The sequence below is a fragment of the Anguilla anguilla genome, chromosome 10 (genome assembly GCF_013347855.1).
Source record: "Anguilla anguilla isolate fAngAng1 chromosome 10, fAngAng1.pri, whole genome shotgun sequence".
Lineage (NCBI taxonomy): Eukaryota > Metazoa > Chordata > Actinopteri > Anguilliformes > Anguillidae > Anguilla > Anguilla anguilla.
In genome coordinates, this window is record NC_049210.1 from 34,724,432 (window position 1) to 34,744,910 (window position 20,479).

Below are 20,479 nucleotides of genomic sequence, written 5' to 3' on the forward strand. Positions count from 1 at the left end.
ATTTTATTTATTTATTTTATTTTATTTTACTTAACCTTCACTTAACCAGGTAAAAGTGATTGAGAACAAATTCTCACTTACAACCCTGATCTGGCCAAGAAGACACGCGTCAATTAAAATATACAGACTACTACTACTTAAAAAAACCAAGTTCAGAACGGTACATTTACAGAGATAAAACAAAAATAAAAAGACAGACAAGTGCATTAAGTTTTTGTACTGACAGTAAGTAAAGTGAATGACAACAAGCCCTGCCCACCCCCTCCATTACCCATTTAGAGCAGTAGCCTTAGTAACATTTGGTGGAAAAAAAAGAAAGGAAAAAAAGATTGTTTAGTGTAATTGATTGTTTAATGTAAAATTTTATTTAATTCATACCAGTCAGATTTTAACAAATATTTTTTCTATAGAATATTTCATAAAGTGACAGTTATAGGGTTAATAACAACAGGACAATATAAATTTTTCAAATCTGTTTTCCTACGTCATTACCAAAGAACTGTTCGAACACAAGAACACAAAGTAAATATAATAGATAGCACATTTACTAAATATAATACAAATAAATAGTCCTGCATGAATTTCAACACAATTAATTAGCTCTACCCTCAACATTTGTGAGCAGTGTTTGGAGCATTCATTTTTATTCCGCAAAATCGGACTCAATAGATGTATAAGAATTTGTTTTATTGATTTTTAATGCAGTTAGAGGAAGTATTTCAATCGATCGATTTAGTGTTATTAGAAATTTTTCCATTGATATAAAAGACCATGTGTATAAAACCTGACAGCAACTGTTGCCTATGGAATATGACCAAGCGGTTGTATGATTTTACTCTTACATTGCTATTTGTACATTTCTTTGAACGAGCCTACTCAGGATATTATTAGGTGTCATTGTGATTTAGTAATTCAGGGTCACTGAGTCAATGCCAAGTCTTTAGGTGATAATGACAATTAGTCTGGGATAATGGGCAGAGAGACAGCATGGAATCCTTTGATGACACTCATTGATGTCGGGATCCTATGTTACATACTGCTCTGGAGTTTTTCTCAACTTTTTAAAATCAACATTCATGCTGCTGATTGCCCACCAGGTGTCTCTGTAGCTGTCTTACACGCAAAAAATATATTACATATTCCAGTACGATTATCCGTTTATTAATCCACTGATTCATTATGTCTGTGATTGAATAATTACATTAAAAGGGCTTGCATAATAGAGGCTGACGTTAGGAGGCGTGCTCCACATACTCATCCAGGCCATGGCCTTTACCAGGCACGCCGTTAACAACAGCAGACCCAAATCTGTGGGCCATTAGAGGGGACTGAGATGGAAAAATTTGGAATTGTAAATGAATTATTTACTGCACATAAGTTTCCATGCACATACCACTCCAATTAAACAGCACGCGTTACTCTTAGTCCCCACCGTGGCACTTTCTCAGATGTGGTTTTATAGGTAAAAATACAAATATTAATGTCCTGAAAATGTTATGGTAGGGTTTCATTGTTAGGCCTACATATGTAATGAAATTAGGAATGAAAAATGCCATTAATGTTAATCATCTGCAAATATTAAATAAGACAGGGGTGCATACATTGTTCACTTTGCTTGGGTTGCAGGTGCACCAGGGTCAGTCTGGAGTAGATACATTCCCGAGGCAGTTTGGAGTGGATATCCTCCAGAGGCAGTTTTGGATTAATATCCTCCAGGGGCAGTTTTGGATGAATATCCTCCAGGGGCAGTTTGTGGTAGATACCCACCAAAGGCAGTTGGAGGTGGATAGCTATTCCATCCAGCTTGGTTATTGTTCTCATATGGTTCAAACCCCATCAACATGCTTGGCTGTGTCATGTTTACAATTCCCCAAGTATTGGGAAGAATTACCAAAGGGACTTTCACCGTTGGGTCTTTAGCATAAGGAACATCCATGTAGACCTGTAAAAAAAGAAGAGCTTCAACTGGAGAATACAGTGCTTCTTCTCTTATTGACTACTTAACACCTGTCAGTAAACAACCATTTGAAGTCAACACCAAAGTGCTCAATTTTAGGAGATTTGATGTTCTATCCAATTTCATTGAAGTTGCAAAGTCATTTGGACCATGACTTGTTGTGTATCTGCTGTGTGAATACCTGGGAGTTCAGTGGCGAGTGAGAGAGGTTTTGGAGTGTGTCTGAACGATCTTTTGTTCCGAAGGCAATTTTGTACAGTACCTGTAGTGTGTATTCGACTTTGATGATGGAGCAGTGAAAAAGCGAAGCCGTTAGATCTGGAGGGAGACTCAGGACTTCGGTTACACTCTGTCGTGTGGATGACGGAACGCGCTGTCCAACCACTTTGAAAATTCTTTTTGATACGTTGTTTGTGGAGGTACCTGCAATGAAGCTGTACCGTTGGTGCAGGGCAAACTTGGGTGCGAGCGCACGTGAAGAATTGTTCTCAATTTCCGCCAAGACCTTTAACTGTTCACCTTCAGAGGAACATGAAGTAAAGTCAAGAACAGAGTCCAGACACTTAAGGAAGGAACATTTAAGTTGGTAGACTTGTTTATGGCCATGTGATCAAATATTGTTTGGTTAATGTGATACATAACAGACTTGAAGAATAGTTGCAAGACAGGAGGGAAAGAAGGGCTATATCCATTTCTGAGTTTCATGAAAACTTTTGGTCTATTGTTTAGCTAGCCTAAACATTTATGTGTTAAATTTTTAGCTAAATTTCTTGATATGCTTGCGATTGACAACTGAAAGCTGTTGTGCCTCTGTATGAAATGTCTTATTGTAATCTAACTACCTAACAGATCTGGGTCAATTGGTGGCAACAAAAACTTGTATAAACGCCGGTTCTCCAAGAAGGTAAAAGGCAGAAAGAGATGCTAATGGACCCAAATAGCCTACCTTGCATGTACCCTGTCTTTTCAATGGTAACACTCATGGAGACATGCCCAGAGGTGAACAATTTCATCTTCTTCTCTACAGACCCAGACCAGGGTTCCTAACAAGAAACAGTTAAGTCCTTATTGACACAGATCAAAACCAGTCCTATCCACGGAACACGGCTAAGTCAAATACAGGGCTGTATGCTACACTTTGATGGTTTTCAAACATAATATTCCATAATATTCCATTCCACTGTAGAAAACTGTGAAGCTGGAATTCTCAGCCAGGAAAATAGACATACCACCAGGTGAGGGACTATCCTTTCTGCTTTCGAGTGAAACGTGAATTCAGTCCTTTCTGTTTTATTTAACCGCATTGCCCGGCTCAATTTCGCCTCCAGTGTGTAGACAATTTTGCCGTGAGGCCCCTTAAAGGACGATGGCATGTCCCTGTGACGACAGAAAACACGTTAACGGCACATTAAAGGCGAAGGAGCAAGTGCAATGTCCAGTTCATACAAGGTCTTGCTGAGTTTATATTCCACCATTTTCTTCTGCAGTCAGCACACCTGTCAGGAAGGGTGATGTCATTCAGGTAGGCTGCATCCTACACTTGTACATTTTTATTGTTGGGACAGTGAGAATTGAATGAAATATGTTTATGTTCTGAATCCATCAATTTTATCAGCTAAAACCCTTGTTTAGCTTTCGACACTGGATACCGAACGCAAGTGCATCAACACTTTAAAGGAGGTTCAAACGCCTTTAAACAATGAATGTTACAGACACAGACAGGTTACAGTCACAAAAGAAATGAATGAAAGAAAATACTCAACCACAGCTAATTTTCCCCCAGATAGTCCCAAAAACACAATATATTATTTATTTATAATAAACACAAGATGCTTGTGCCCTAATGATAAGGATAAACGCTCAATGAAGAAACCCAATCCCACTGCCAAAAGAAAGTCTAACATGCCAATGAATATTTATACTATGGGACTATACACTACGAATATATTACATGGCCCATAGCGGTCCCTAAACAGCATTGCCAACTTCAACAGACCCATGCTCCATTGATGCAAGCTCCAGGTATTGACAATGCCGATGCTACATACCCTACCACATGGCCCCAAATGGCCACCACAACCCAACGTGTAGATAGATAGGCAGTGCGAGCCAGCATATCACCAGGGTTATCAAGTGGGCACCTCCCTTCACTGGTGTTTCGTCAAGTTAGGCCCACGACACCTCGGGAAGGCTCAACAGTTAGTTCCAGCGTCCCAGAACCACCCCCCTCCATGCTAGCTCTCATTGTCCATGATACCCACATGCAGAACTTCCTTGTGTTATCCTTATGTCGAAAACAGAGCTATTCCTGATAAGAATACCACATGAAACAACAGAGAAGAAAAGGAATACTCTTACCCTTTGTTTATTTGGCCCCCAATTATTATATATAATAATTATTATTATATTATTATCAAAAGATTGATGGGGTTAGCCAATTTATGAGACCAAATATGAATATGTTAGGACGTAATCAGCTCAGCAATTTAATACATCAAAAAAATGTACTTCTGCCTCTAGCAGCAAAGGTGATAGTTGTAGGCAAATAATTGTTAAATCCAGTCAGTAGTTACCTCCAACTTCAGGCGAAATATTTTGATGAAACAAAACAGTTGTTTTTTGCTTGGAACTGCTTTCAAAAATGTAGATTACAAATGTCAGGTGTCAGAGATCATTAAAGCTTATCAATCAGTGATATCAATTAAATGTCACAGGTTGCATTCAAACTTAAAATCAAAAAGGACTGTCCTTGTGGCATTCTGTGGTCACGCGGGTTTCTGGTCCCAAATAGTTTTGGTGCTCTGTGTTTCCTCCAGCAGCTAATAAATTAGTAAAACTTTCAAAGGAGAGAGAACTCCAGGACACCTCTAATTTCCCCAGTGTTTCCACTGATGTTAGTGGAGGGGAGAGCAGGGATAGAGAGAGTGCAAACAGAGCATGCTACTCAATCATCAGTGACACTCTGTGAACTATGAACTTTGCCAGTTCAAATGATATTTTGTACGTTTTTCAAATGAGATAACCAAAACTAGATGTCCGACATTATTCTGCTAAACGGCCAACTACCTGCTTAAATACAGAATTACATGATACATCTTATAATTTAAACTATTTGCATCTAATATGAAGTTTGTGTTGTACTTACAAACAGGTTTACCATTGCACGTAAATACAATAAACATGAATGGTTTTTTTTTATTTGCTTTAATCTAATATGGTCTGGATCTCTCCCACTCGTTTTCTCATTAGGTATTGTCATTAGTGTCATAGTCCTGTCCTGTATGTATACATGCACTTACACATTCATCTCAACACAAGCTCTTACCCTTCAGGGATCTGAATAATGAATGGGTACACATGGGTTCCAGGAGCAACAACACTTGGATCTATAAGGAAAATATATACATTTCTCCCTCAGCATGGACAGTACAGAAATATAAACATACAGGTAGTATGTCCTGTACATCTGAACACAAATACACCTTGTTGAATAAGCCAAGCTAGAAATGGACATCGCTGATTATCACTGTCATTTAAACTGATTTTTAATGTGTAACTACAGTAGTTCTATATGTGCTATCCAAACTTCTGGCTCGGGAGGGGCTTTTCATTTCCAAAGTTTCAGGAAAGTTTCTTACCTGCTATATACACCACGACTCACTCTTGACATTGTCAATTATTTTTTACAAAAATAGAAAAATACACTTACACGTTTCTTCACTTTGCCCCATCAGCAGCAATTCATATTCTTGTCCTGGAAAGGATTAAAAGATAACTCGCAAATGAGGGCAAAAAATTCTCCTGTATTCCAAATAATTATGTATCCTCTTAAATGTTCTCGTTGTATGGGGCCTAGATTTTTGAAATGCCACAAACAAAATATTTTACCTATTTGCTCGTCAGATGGGCAAGTTATACAAACTATGACCACAATTACTTTTGAGCCCATTAGAGATTCACATTTTGCCAAATGTGTGTTTTTCCTAAATATTTTCCATCTTTTCCTCCCATAATCATTTTCTAGACTACCCTTTTAAATTCAACCATATCTTCCTGACTCAACATACTTGAGTGAAACACTGACTTCATTAATCTCATTAAAGTCCGTTAATCTCATCTCATTTCATTAATATCATTAATCTTCCACATTGGGGGATATTTTAAAGTGGAAACATAGCTTTTTGCGGGTTTCATGAAGCTACCTAGGCTATATCCGGGGGCGTGTCTGGTAAAAAAAAAAACACTGATCACTTTCTGTAAATGACGTCAGTGGCGATCATTGAAAAATGAATGCAGTGAAGTGTACATGGGACTTTTATATATAACATGCACAAGATAACAAAATATTACGTTTATTGATTGCCTAGATAGAAACCAAAAGCATTCATAATTTTAACAATAATTTTCAATTTTTCTTTTTAAAGTGCCGAACCTCTTTTTTTTATTATGATATACCCCTTTCACGCAGAAGAAAAAAGGAGTTTTCGAGACGGCTTCGATACCTCACATGTCTGTGTGAACACGTTGCGACGGCTTTTAAAATACCGCATCGAAGACGCCTCCCCGAGACTAGTAGCCTACATTTTGAGTAGCACATGAGCAGCTGGTCGAGATGAATTGAACAGTAACTACTTGCTGCACCCATTAGTTCATGGTAGATTTTTTTTTCAACCAAGGATTTAATTCCTTAAGTAAGGCAGTAATAAAACTGAACGAGTCATTTTGGAGCCAATCACTTCATATCATTTAGCATAATGCAAATAGCTACGGACAACTTTGAATTAACCTTCCCTTTTCAGACATTATATTTGAAAATCGCTAATTAGTTATATATAAAAAAAACGATAGTGGATTCTAAACAGCTTTGTACTTTCAGTAAAGTTCTCACCTTTCCCCTTGCCATTACGTATAAAGAATTGTTTCAATTTGAAGTATCTTTCGTGCGCAGAGTAAGAAGTATCGTCATCACCAGATTTCTCTGTCCAGTAAACGTCGGCTTCTCCTTTGGCTTTAATTGAGAGGGAACTTATCGTCGTTACTTTTGACAGTTCCAGAGTTATTCGTCCTGTGATAAAATCCCCGCTCGAGAAGGTGTTGTCCTCATTGATGGGATCATAGCTTAGTGACATCTTTCTCACAGTTTTTTGCATTATTAGGCAGTCGGCAAGACTTCAGGATACGGGACGTTACTGAATATTAACGGAAGGTTAGCGTTCTAACGTTACTAGCGAGCCTGCTTGTAATGGGCTAACTTATCGGAGTGTTGTGAGAATGTTATCGTAACAGTTTAAGGCTTTCAGACTGTCTACATGTTTTATTAAATGTCCACAATTTCACAATATGTGATATCGTCATAACGTAAACAAAGTGCCAGTTCAGTTTTTGCGGAAGCTTTTTTGTCTCGCCCACTTCCTACAACATTTCATTTCGCATATTAGGACCACACCCCAGCCCAGTAGGTGGCGGTAATGTACCCGAAGAGCTGTATTCCCAACTGCCAATAAAAGCAAAGAAGAAGAATCGCTCAGGCTATATCTTCTCAAATTAAATGTACATATTTGTAAAAGACTATCAAAACAAACGTCTGTTTACGGCGGAATTATTGGCAGTTATAATTGGATTGCAGTGGGTAGAAGTAGTGAAGCCAGGTGGTTATTTTCTGTTCAAACTCCGAAGCATATTATCTACAGAATCAAGCCAAGATTACTTATTGTAGGGAGCTTTTATTTTTTATTTTTACTTTTATTAAGAATACATTTATTAGGCATCAATACACATTTGTTGGGTCCCTGGGCATGTTGGTGTAGATGGGAATGAAGGTGCTTATAAAGTTGCAAAAAGGGCTCTGCATTTATGAGAAAATTAAATAGTACACATACCATTTTGGAGGGGTGAAGGAAAGGCTTGAATCAAACATAAAATAATGGGTATATTGCAAAGCAAATGGGAAAATGAAAGTATAGGATGGTGATGCTATAATATACAAAAATCAATTAACGTGAAGCAGTTTAAAAAAGTTTAGAAGAGAAGAAGTAATATTATTGAGACTAAGATTTGATCATACAGGGCTCAACTCAACCTAATGTTTTATGGGTAAGCGTAACTCAGATATGTGTGTGGAATGCAATGTCAAAGAAAATGCTGAACATTATTTACAATGCCCAAAATATCATTTAGACGGGGAAAGGTTGCATCAAAGGCTAAAAGAGGTTGGACTGGGATGGGACTTTGAAGGGATATTAGGGATGGGAGATGAGATAGGATATGGGAGGTCAGCAAGGCACTTTTTTGTTTTTTTAGAGATAAGTTAGTGAGTAGAATATAAGATTTTGGTTACTAAATAGGAAATAAGATTTAGATGAGAACAATTAAGTGATGTGACCACAGTCCTCGGTACAGTAGGTGGCGGTATGCACTTTGTAATTTGCCAATGAAGAAGAAGAATAATTTTAAAACTCATCCATTACATAACATTTATTTGGCAGATGCTTATCTGCATACCAAAGGTCATTGGAACAACTACAAAACACAGGTTTGATGAGGTACAATACTCATTATGTAATAGTTATTCATAGCCATGAACACATTAAGTCCAGTTTACACAGTAAACATAGGCTAGGTCAGAAAGTTATGAATCAAGCTAGGTACAAGTGTAACATTAAAGTGCTACAGGAATAAATTAGAAGGATACAAATGATAAGAGCGATCGTAGATTGGGGGTGCCCTGCTGAGTAGTGATAGTCCAGGTACAGTCTGAAGAGATGCGTCTTCAGACCATGGCGGAAGATGGGCAACTTAGGAAGGTTGAAGACAAGTCACGCAGCAGCATTCTGAAACATCCATAGTGGCTGTATGGCACACGCTGACAGGCTTGCAAGGATGGAGTTGCAGTAATTAAGGCGGGAGATCACCATAGCCTGGACAAGTAGCTGGGTGGAGTACGTGATCAGGTATGGTCAAATCCTCCTGATGCTGTACAGGAGGAATCTACAGGACCGTGATGTTGCCTTGATATGCACCTTGAGGTCCAGCTGGTCATCCAGGACCACCCCCAGGCTCTTTGCAGAGTGAGAGGCAGTCACTGTGGTGCGATTGACAGTGATTGAGAGCTCCCGTAGTGGCCAAGGTCTTGTGGGCATTGAGCTTCAGGTGATGCCTGGCCATTCTTGTTGAGATGTCAGCCAGGCAGGCTGATATTCTCTCACTAACCTAAATGGCAGAGGGAGGGAAAGAGAAGGAGAGTTGTGTATCGTCAGCATAACAGTGATAAGAGAAGCTGCGTGAATGAGAAGCTAATGACTGAACCATGAGATGTGGTGTATTCAGGAATTATAGGAAATGAGCAAGGAGATAAAGGAGCAAAAGAAGCTACAAAAAGAGATCAGGTAGACATTAAAATCAAATTAAGCCAAAAGCATGATCAATCGTCAAAATAAAATAAGGCAAAGAGAGTGTGATCAAGAAACTAGGAGGTCATCATTTATATAGCCTTCAAAAGATGGTAGGACAAACAAGATGTATTGGCAGAAGTAGAAAATAGAAATCGATCATTACAACAATGAGAATAGGTCATAAAGAGTTAAATAGAATGTTTCTTGACCATGAATAATGTGCTAATGGAAGATGTGATTACTGCAAACAGATAGAAGCAATGCAACATGTGTTATTTGAATGTAAGAAATATATAGAACATAGGATAATTAAAGGTACAGTACGTACAGGCACATTCGGATACTGAGCGTCATTAATTGTTTTATGGGACTGATGTCGAGAAAGATGACACGTTCCTAGCCAGTTATGGTAATGTATGGATAAATAGAATTGTACTTGCAGAAGATTTATTCCAGGATCAACATATCTTGCCTTTACCTGTCACCAATCACTCTTCATATATTTTGGATTTATACAATAAACATCCAAAAGGACAGAGAGAAGCTAGTTTCAGTGTGGACTACATGGTGGTGGAGGGGAATAATCCGCCAGTTTATTTACCTTTTGTGAACGTCATCGTAGTGTGAATTAAATATTCTGAAAATGTTCTCTTTGCTTAATTGCTGGTATAATTTATTTATCTGTTTTGTCCTGGACACCAGACTGCACACATCTAATCAAACCATGGCTATATTAGTATTTTTTTCAATCTTAATCATTAGTCTTACAATTTGTAAGATGGATGTACAGCACTGTAGCCATGATTTGTTGGTTAATATTGTTTAATTGTTAACGCTCTTCATGTTGTCATGACATTGGGTGGTTTATATGCGTTTCCCTCTGTTGGGTTGTGACATGCAGAGGTCTGGCTATACACTGTCCCATCGGGAAAATTCCTTTTATTTCTTCTCAAGACAATGACAGCAGGTCATACCTTCAGATCCGATAAGGTGTCTTGCTGATGATAAGGATGGTGAAGAGGAACATTTATTATATAGTTTTTTGCCATCAAAAGACATCCAAATACTTTCAAATAAATTCATGAGTTATTATTGGTGGCCAAATTTGTTGATAGGCAGAGTACCCTGTTGGAGCAAACTTTATCAAAATGAACAAATTGCAACCGAATTACAATGAAAAAAATTATTAAATTACAACAAATATTCATGTCTAATCTAAAGATGAGGCTCAACTAACTTTAAAAAATAACGAATGTTACGGACATGGACAGGTTACAGTCACAAAAGGAATGTTTGAAGGAAAATACCAAACCACAGCCTGTTTCCCAATTCGTCCCAAGGACACCAAGATCAAAGCTCAAAAACCAGAAGACAGCCGAATATTCCAGGAAGTCAGGGATGAAAATGTGAAAATGCCAGGTATGCTGTAAGACAAAAACCTCAGACCCTGCACACATGAAACATCAAGGAAACACCAGGCCCAGATGTAAGGTTCAGATTCCTCAGATGGCCACATCATATATCAAACCTTAAATGTCCACTGCAAGAGGTGTTCACTGGCTGAGGTTAAACACGCAAAAACTCAAACAATGTAAAGAAAGGTTCGCATTTTATGCTGTCAAAAGGTCGCAAATTTACTTACTAAAGTTGTGTTATGTTATTGGACGCAGGTCTAAGCACTATGATATTATTATCAAAAGATTCACTGTCTAACTTCTTAATGAGACAAAACTAGATATTTAAAAACAAGATATCCGACAATGTAGAAAGAAGGGATGTGGCATAACAAGACTTCTGTATCTCTATTTGCACTGCCTGCAGGCAGGCCCCCCCTTCTAACCATCAAAGGAATGCTGTTTGACTGCTTTTTTCCCCCCTGCCACATGCAAACTTTCCACAGGCTGCAGCCTCTTTATAACACAGCGTACTGCTTAAGCTGAAACAGTGTACCTTTCATAGTGACAGTTTCACTTGAAAAACGCACCATAACTCTCTTTCAGGTGTTAATTTACTCCCAGGTTTCTATTAGTTACTTAAATGAGGGTGATGTTTCATCTGTGTATATAAAAATTATGCATTTAAGAAACACATCTGTCTATTTTTTATGTACTTGAATTTTTTGAAGTGCGCCCATGGTCTCCCATTTTCTACATCTGTTCTTATACATATGCCAGAGTTCCTGGGCTGTCCATAGATGTCTGCAATCAGTGACAATTTTATTGTAAAGTACCCTATACCTAATGTCAGACTCAGCTCAAAGGGCAATACTGCTAACATGACTTTTGTCACGGTGGTGTGGAGTGGGCGGTGGGGGAGGACCTGCTGAGAGATTTACTTGAGGGTTACACTGTAGCATCTTATAATCAAGATAAAAGATTTCTTGTTTAGATCATTGGTTCTCAAACAGGATCCTGGGTGCCCTATGTGTGCTGGTTTTGGTTTCTGCCAAATTCTTGACAAGTTAAGGATGTTGAAAACATGCAGTTAACTTCTTCCACAGTTTGTTCTTAAATGGATTTTAAAGCAACACAGGTTAGGCTCATATTTTAGATGATCCGATGGCAGAGAACACAGGTGTTTCCTAAACCTTCAGTTTGTTCATGGAATTATCAACTTGGGTGAAAGATACATCTTAGGGAGGCAGCCCATCTTGCAAAATCCTGGTCTAGTGTTTGGTTCAGTTCCTTTTCTGGAAAGTCTTTTAGTAGCAGTTTTCATATGGGTAGTGTTATAATTTAATCAATTTAATCATCAAGCGTCAGAGCAGCATTATATTGAGAAAGGCAGGAAAGAAAAAACTTCAAGCAGACCTGGGCCAAAAATTTCATTTGATATTTTATTTATTTGTGAAGTACATCATTAAATATGTTCAACCTTAGCAAACATGTAAATTTTATAATGCTGTTTAAAAAAAATAAACATTTCAGTTTGGTATCACAAGACTAATACTAATTCTCTACAGTTCCCCAGATATGGAAAAGTTAAGTTAACAAGGTCACATTGTAACTCCTTAGAATTTAGGAAAATAAAATAATGTATAAAATATTGTTTACAGTGGTCCGATGTATTTACAGGTATGTGACAAACATTTGTGCAATTTGTTTTCAAAATATGGAAAGGGTATTAAAATAATTTTGGATAAAATAAAATAGTGATCTCCTGGAATTGGTGCCCAAATAAAAATATACTTACAATATGAAAAACATAATAATAATACAGTTGCATTTTTTTGCTTCTTAATTCTGAAATATATAATTTTTTAATAGAGGTTTCTTTTGTAGAAATTCTGAAGAATTGGAGATAGAAAAGAATCAACAACATAATGAGGTCTACAGTTTGTAAACAATATAAAAAATGTCATTACACAATTATTTACAGTATTATACAATTTCCCAGGTTTGACATTGTCAAGGAGCATCTACACAAACATTGGCTTACCTAAGTGAATTTTAAATTCTTTTTTAATTTGAGGCTAGCATTGAGAAGCAGCCCACTTCCCATTTTCACTATCAAATTATTTTGACTACAGTATTCAATTACTTCAGTTACACTACACACCTCCCTAACTTCCATCCTTCTTGGTTTGATCTGAGAAAGTTTAATGTATCTGATATATCTAATGTATATATTTGGTATATAATTATAATCATGCATATATTTTGGATATAATAATTTTTAATAATCAGGTAGGTACACCTCATGTACCTTTAAAAGATTCTACTGTCCTAACAGGTTCTAGTCAAGCTCAACCATGCTTTTGTTGGAAGAAATGCATTTGTACAGGCCTCTCCGTGAACAGAATCAGGACTCTCCTATGACGGGGGCCATATTGACACCATCTTTCCAAACTCAGAATCGGCAGAAAGTATCACCACGGGTAGCTTAACCTCTGGGTCTTTAGCAGCAAATGGAATGTCGAGGTAGACCTGTAAAATAAGCAGAGTTGGTAAATGGTAAATGGTAAATGGACTGCATTTATATAGAGCTTTTATCCAAAGCGCTTTACAATTGATGCCTCTCATTCGCCAGAGCAGTTAGGGGTTAGGTGTCTTGAGCCAGACCAACCTAGTGACATCACAACCTAGCTTGTTCCAAAATGGCTGCACCCTAGTCCTACAAACTGCAAAAAACTTGAAACTTTAGTTCATTTTTCTGGAAAATAAAGGTCAATATCCGATTTGAATGCAGGATCATCCAATGTAAAAAGCAAATCAACCAGAGTCATATTACGGAGTGCTTCACGTCCCCTTCAACACTCATTTTGTGGGATAATGCCATCAGTCGTTGCTAGCCACGGGTTTCTTGGCAATAAATAAAAGCACCACACAGCAGCTTTTTGGAATTTTGAAAATTTCAGTGTATTGTTTCAGGAATAGTTAATTACTAGACTTTGTTCTAATTTAAAGACCTGTAACTGATTACTTCATTGACCTCCTATGGCCCTGGATGTTGTTAGACATTTTTGTGGGCATGCCCTCTCTTGCTGACTGGATCCATTACAGAACTGACTGATTCATTTGTGAAGAGTGAACAATTCAATGACCTGAATTATACAAACCTGCATTATTTTTCAACCTTACAGACTGTACTATAAATTTTCAAAACATGACTCAGCAATTTGAATTGAAACTACCTCTGCCAGGTTTGGAATGTATCCAAAGCACAACATACAATGCACAAAAACGCACACCCTACCTTGAATTTAAATAGTCTTACAAGAAAGTGTTTTTTCCTTTTGTCTACGAACACAGTTTGGCAATTTCACCAGTAACCGATCTCACCAAACTGTTTATAAAGGAAAAAAATTAAAACACTTGCATTTCTTTGTTCTTCAATGTTGAAGACAAACTTTGAGTCTAGGCCACTGTCTTTGCAGCTAACAGTATCCTGATAAGAAGCAATGCTACAATTTGGTAAATAGACCAGACCAGTACTCTGTCCAGTTTTACAATAACCAAAGTAGAAAAAACATGCAAATCACAATATTTTCATTGGTGCTGGAGTTATGTTGTTTAAATGTAAAAAGAAAGAAAACCCCGCGCACACCTCTTCAATACTGTCATTTATTGAACTATATGCACACATTTCGACCCTCAGGTCTTCATCACGTCAGGTATACATATAGTTCAATAAATGGAAGCACTGAAGAGTAGTGTGCAGGGTTTTCTTTCTTTTTACAATTTTACAATGACATCACATTTCCAGTGTAAGTTTAAGTGGGAAGGTACCATACCTTTAGCCTGTACTCCACATGCACGACCTTGCAGTTTAGGATCGTGGGACACACACTGTTAGGGATGGTCAGCACTTTAGTGACCGTTTGGTGTGTGGAGGCAGAGATGGTCTCTCCTGCTTCCTTTAAGACATTCTTTGTGTAGACCCTTCTGTTCCCTCTGGCAAAGAAACTCTGCTTCTGGTAGAGACGAAACTTGGGCACGATGTTGCGCGAGGAGTTGTTGCCTATTTCGGCAGTGATCTTTAACCCTTCACCTGTGAGAAGGGAGTTCACAGCGGAAACACTTTAAACAAAACACTGACAGCATTGCTCCAGTCCAAAAAACCACAATGATCAGATAAATGATGAGGGTGGAAAGAAAGAATGGCTAAATAAGCTTTTCTTTGTAACTTTCAGCTACCATATTAGCTATCCGCTTTTGAAATATCAGGGCTCTACGCTAGCATTTTTTCCAAGAAGCACATGTGCTCCTAAGTTGAAAGACACTAATGCATCCCCATTAGTAGATCCTAAATTATTTATCCAGTTAGCACACATCAAATTTCAGGAACAAATGGGAGCACTGTAGTGCTCTGAATATGGTCCTCTATGCAGGAAATGGAGAAAACCGCTGTGATACCATTGTTTATACAGAATTACTTGCAAATGTGTAACTAATATGCAGCTTTTTACATAACCAAATCATAAGGAGCATTCCCTCTGCAAAGGTCTTCCCCACTTTTTCCCAATTCACAAATCCCTGTCATGAAAGACCAAATTAATACTTCCACACTATTCATATAGAAAAAAATTAATTTGGTGCTCAACGCAGCAGGGCTGAGCTTATCCAGTTCCCACCCAAATTCATGCACCTGTGCAGCCGCATAGATGCATGAATCCCACTGCTGATTTGGGGGAGTGTAGACATCCAACATACTCCTTCGAAATATGGGTGTCACCAGTTGCTTCTTCTCACACTGCGGGCTAACTTCCATAGATCAGTCAGAGGAAGACCTTTGAGTGCAATCTATGGGCACCCTGTCGACCGGCCGGGGTCGCTAGATATCGGTGCATGCAGACCCCTATCCGACTGAACCCTCCCATTCCCTGGAAAATGTAATCGCAAATTGCATGTCGCCCTATAGAGCTACCGCATGCAGTCAGCACATGCACGGTTTGGATTCAATCGGAGGCCGTGAGGGTCATCCATAGACCGTAGAATAATATGGGCAAAGTCACTGTCAACCATTGACTCTCCATGGGCTTGGTGAAAAGGGTTTTGATGCCCAGGAAGTGTTGTTCGTGGGTGCCACCATGTTGTACAAATTGGAGCCAGATACTGCACAGTAGGAATTTGAAGCCCAGTCTTGAAGTCCAGGGATTTGAACTCCAGTCCACTTAGTGTGTGTGATACAGTGACTTGGTTGTAATGCAAACTGTCCCTGACTTGTCCACAAAATATTACCGGCTTGTCCAAATAGCACAATAACTTATGGGGAGCCATTAGATGAAAAAAAAACACCTATTGCGACTACGTTTTCTTGTCTAGGAAAAAAAATGATTGACTTCGAATTTTGATCGTATTATTGCCATTGATTTATGTTAAAACGGGTGGCTGAAACGCCTATACTGGAGCCAACCGCACTGGCGCTAGTGAGGAACATCTCTCAACAAGACAAGGAAGAGAGCTTCAAAAACGCAGCCTTTTGGCCACTTGGGCTCATCCGTGCGCCAGTGTGGTGCCTTAACCAAATGGCTCATCCAGGAGCAATAAGGTTCAAGTTTCTAAGAAACAAACATGCACAAAGGAACTATGGAACACCGTACCTTGCAGGTACCCAATCCTTTCTGTTCTGATGTTCATGGCAACATTTCCAGAATTGAAAACTTTCATCTTCTCTTCCTTAATGCCAAACTGGGGTTCCTGTACAAAAGATGATGTGTCATGTCTCATTAAAGACTGGTACAGTCCCAGTAGGACATAGAAAACATGGTGCTTAATGTTCCCTGTGTAAGAATCTTAAGGTAAGTTTCTGAATGAAGCACGATGGCAGTGGAAGCTCACGAGGCCATCCACATCCTCCATGTACAGTTGTGAAAGTTTAACAGACAGGAATTAACTAAAGCCGCGTTTCCACCAAAAGTACCCAGAACTTTTAGTCCCAGGAACTACTTTTCAAGGAACTAAAAGGTTGTTGTCTGCGTTTCCACCGCGGTCTAAAGTCCCGTGAAGATTAGGCAAATTAGCCCAGTGACGTATAAAAAAGCGACGTTGTCGTCGGTCCATCTGTCCTATGATTTCTTCTGTAACCCCATACTACCACCGAAGTAGCCTACATTAATTTCTAATAACCGGGACAGCCCGGAGGGGTTTATTCCACTTATAGGCTATACAACGGGTTACCAACGATGACTATATATGGTTACTTTTGTATTTATTGATTTTTATCTATTTAATCACCTGAAATTGAAATATTCTTCTGCAGCCGTTTGGGCATATTTTACCATTGTCAAGCAAAACTGTCATTTGTAGTTGAACTTGGACCGTTGTTATGCAACAAATATGATATAACAGGCCAATAGTCAGATTGTAACTGTTTTATATATCCTCTCAAACACATTCATTATATTTTATGCGAACATTCACTTTCATGTCTTGACATCCGAGGCGACAGAATGCATTCACATTCCACAAATAACTGGCAACAACAGCAGAAAACATGCACACGTTGTAAACAATTTGCTGTTGAATTGATTACTTTCTCGTCGTCAATTCCATATAGGCTAATCGAAAAATGACAAGAATAGAACGAAAAGTCGGACTTGCGTGAAAATTTAAATTAGCAGTGGTACAGCCACCGTTTGCTTTCCTCCAAAGTTACTGCTAGCAGCAAAGTGTGCCCTCCAGATGCGAACCATGCACCATAAATGAGTCCATAGTCTTCCTGGTATTTTTGTGGAATTGAAGAATGGCAGAGTAAAATTACGGCAGTCTGAAAAAGCAAAAGGGACGATTACTAGAATTAACCTGTTATTTTACCCTGACAAAAAGTGCGGAAGGTGATTTCCAGTTTGCTTTTACTGTATCGCCAATGTAAATTACGCAGAACTACCGCATACCTCACATAACTGTATCAAACGTTTTGAGTCAATTACAACGGGCTAACAAAGAAAATCCGAAAGAAAATATTCAGCAACCGAATTAAACCGTTTTAATGTTTTGGTACATAATATGCTGTCCCAGCACGAATGCTTAGCATTTTATAAAACGAATACTAAAGCAAGAAAAGAACAGAAGAGCACACGTTATAATTCCAAGACGTTGGCAGGCTATAACCAAAAGTAGGCTACTGCGCCGCATAACATACAAGTTTGATTACAAGTTATTATGAAAATAAATCGGTTTGCGGCTGCAGATTTTTAAAAATGGCGGTTGAAATAAAACACTGCAAGTAGTCAACCAATCAGAAATTTTCAGTGCTTGCGCCCCACCCCAAAGGTTCCGGTACTTTTGGAAAGCCGAGCAGGGACTTTTTGGGGGGTAAAATAAAGTCCCGGAACTTAATTTAGACCCCAGTTTCTGCGGTCGAAACGCACTGAGTTCCTCAAAAGGTTCCTAGTTCCAGGGTAAAGTTCCTGCAGTGGAAACGCGGCTTAAATGAACTGAATAAAATGAATAAGTGCATACCATCAGATCAGGAATGAGCGGGTCAGTCTTTGAAATAAAGGTGAATTTTGTCTTGGTTTTGCTCGGCGCTCGCATTGATCTGCTCAACTTGGCCTCCAGAGTGTAGAAAATTTTGCCACTAGTACCCTTAAATGATGATGGCATGTCTCTGTGAAGGGAAATTGAAAAAGGAGTTGATTAAAACATTGATTTAAAAAAAAAAACAAAGCTAAAAGTTTCTTGGAATATCTCCAGAGACAATTCAGGCGCTTGCCCTTGTGGAATCTGAAATGTGAACGGGTACTCATGGATTCCAGGTACCACAATGTTGCTGTCTGAAAAAAAAAAAAAAAAAAAAAAAGAATTAAAAAAAATACAATGGATTCCATCGGCCATTCCAGTGGCCAGACAACAAAGTGAAAGACCACAACTGAACGAGAGGGTCCACAGTTAGTCACACTCACATGTCTCTCCACTCCCAGTCAACAGCGTTTGAAAGTCTTGTCCTGAAATAAACCAGCAAAATTATGCCATGGCTATGAGCATTATTTTAAATGAACATCTTTTCAACTTTTTGTAGGTGTAACACAACCACAGGCTTAACCCTTAAAGACAATCATGGCAGAAAAAGGACTGGCAGATTGGATAGACTGCCAGCAAAGATTACCCAAAAATTTTGTTCCCCATCATTGTAGGTTTATTTTATATGTTTTATTTAATTATAGTTTAAAATTTAAAAACACATTTACTAAAATGTATTTAAGGGTACATATAGCCTAGTTCAAATCTTACATACATTTTTTCTTCACTTACCACTTATCAATGCTGGTTTTCTTTCTATCAAATATCTTGATAATTTAAATTAGACATTCATTTTCAAGAAAGCAAGTTTAATAACAGTAAATTTGCTCTAATACTTATTTTAACACAACAGAAGTTTCACTCAGTGTAGGCTAATTAACTTTGTCTTTGAAGTCCACTCTGACATAATGTAGCCTTAAGAGAACAAATCATCCATCATTATACATTTAAAGCATCTAATTAAGGACAAGGAACAGATCATTACTATCAAGTGCTAATTTTTGTTGAAATCAGCATACAAGCCTTAGCAGGATTAGTTTGAAAACCCCGTAAACATACATGGGGTAGCTTACAGGTCGAGGGTCCAGATGTGGGGGGAATCAAAGCTGGAAAACACGTGAATGATTTGGAGGAATGGGTTCATGGCCACCGGACTTGAAAGACTAGTTTGGCAACCGTCAATGCTGTTAGCTTCTATTGACAATATATATGGCCCTATGACCTTATCTGAATAATTCACATTGGTACTATTTAAAATGCTTAGACTGTGCAGTATCGATGTATACAGACATTTAGGACGAGACTGTATTTACTCTATTAGCCAATAGAAAGTAAACAAACTATGCCACTTTTGAAATAGTTATCATAGGTTACTAGAAATACCTTACCGTCACCCTTTTCCTCTTGAATGATGTAGTTCTCCAATGTGAAATATTTCTCTTTATCGTAATATACCACCGTTACTTGACCATAGCGTTCAGTCCACAACGCCCTCGCTTTTCCTTTTGCTTTAATCAAGAGAGAATCGATCTTAGTTTCTTTGCGAACTTCCAAAATGAGACGTCCTGATATGAAATCTCCACACGAAAACGTGTTTTCCTGATTAATCGCATCGTAAATAATTGAAATATTTTTTATGGAACGTGCCATTTCCAGATATCCAAACAATGAAATGGTTCAGTGGAACAAGTCTACCTTTACAATCCCTTAGATATGCTACGTTTGTCTTGACGAAATATCATCAAACCTTTACGAGCAAACGCTTCATAGTCACAAGTGGGAACTTTTTATACAAAATTCCCTCTTCCGCATCGAAGAGTGGGCGTGTTTCTAGGCACGGTCTTGTTGTCAGCCTACGCCTACGGGTAGGTACGGGCAGAGCCATAGAAAGTGACGTCAATGCATACCCTCTATAACGGGGGACTGTTACGCAATAGAGGAAGCTACTGCATAGCAATAACAATAGAGGTACTACACGAAATAGGGTTAGAGAACATAACGTTCTGGCCAGCAATTTTTGCCATTTCCCTATGGATTTAGCTGGACAACTGCGCTGAGTAAAACCAGGAACACTTCAGTTTTAACTTCAGTCTATGTGCCAGATTTGAGAGGGTTCTGGATTTTACTTGGTGCAGTGACCAGCTAACTCAGAAACCATGCCCAGGTCA

The 20,479-nt window shown here is 38.4% G+C and overlaps 2 protein-coding genes across 4 annotated transcripts; both read right to left on the reverse strand.

Annotated features, from left to right (window-relative positions):
• Nucleotides 1-342: 342 nt before the first annotated feature.
• Nucleotides 343-7,409, reverse strand: LOC118237530 (arrestin domain-containing protein 3-like). Its single transcript, XM_035436341.1, has 7 exons — nt 6,846-7,409; nt 5,667-5,711; nt 5,283-5,343; nt 3,187-3,334; nt 2,904-3,000; nt 2,220-2,476; nt 343-1,942 (listed from the first exon to the last, which is right to left on the reverse strand). The coding sequence occupies exons 1-7, from the start codon at nt 7,105-7,107 to the stop codon at nt 1,703-1,705; spliced, it is 1,110 nt and encodes a 369-aa protein (XP_035292232.1). The 5' UTR covers nt 7,108-7,409; the 3' UTR covers nt 343-1,702.
• A 5,175-nt stretch (nt 7,410-12,584) lies between these two features.
• On the reverse strand, nt 12,585-20,136 carry LOC118206181 (arrestin domain-containing protein 3-like). 3 transcript variants are annotated; one of them, XM_035378472.1, is made up of 7 exons: nt 19,700-20,136; nt 18,695-18,736; nt 18,505-18,565; nt 18,252-18,399; nt 16,391-16,487; nt 14,582-14,838; nt 12,585-13,274 (listed from the first exon to the last, which is right to left on the reverse strand). In XM_035378472.1, exons 1-7 carry the CDS (start codon nt 19,959-19,961, stop codon nt 13,161-13,163), a joined length of 981 nt encoding a protein of 326 aa, XP_035234363.1. In that variant the 5' UTR covers nt 19,962-20,136; the 3' UTR covers nt 12,585-13,160. The 3 variants fall into 3 exon arrangements, with proteins under 3 accessions (XP_035234363.1, XP_035234362.1, XP_035234365.1); XM_035378471.1 differs by having other exon boundaries at nt 18,490-18,565; XM_035378474.1 differs by having other exon boundaries at nt 18,552-18,565; nt 19,700-19,773.
• Between the last annotated feature and the right edge of the window lie 343 nt (nt 20,137-20,479).

Excerpts from the sequence above, each read along its gene's own strand:
- LOC118237530 (XM_035436341.1), bottom strand. The coding sequence starts at position 7,107 with ATGCAAAAAACTGTGAGAAAGATGTCACTAAGCTATGATCCCATCAAT. Across the intron at positions 5,344-5,666 it reads GGGGCAAAGTGAAGAAACGT|ATCCAAGTGTTGTTGCTCCT; the intron begins GTAAGTGTATTT and ends TTTTCCTTATAG. Across the intron at positions 1,943-2,219 it reads AAGTCGAATACACACTACAG|GTCTACATGGATGTTCCTTA; the intron begins GTACTGTACAAA and ends CTTTTTTTACAG.
- LOC118206181 (XM_035378471.1), bottom strand. The coding sequence starts at position 19,961 with ATGGCACGTTCCATAAAAAATATTTCAATTATTTACGATGCGATTAAT. Across the intron at positions 18,400-18,489 it reads CAAGGGCAAGCGCCTGAATT|AGACATGCCATCATCATTTA; the intron begins GTCTCTGGAGAT and ends TTCCCTTCACAG. Across the intron at positions 16,488-18,251 it reads CGCTCATTCCTGATCTGATG|GAACCCCAGTTTGGCATTAA; the intron begins GTATGCACTTAT and ends TCTTTTGTACAG.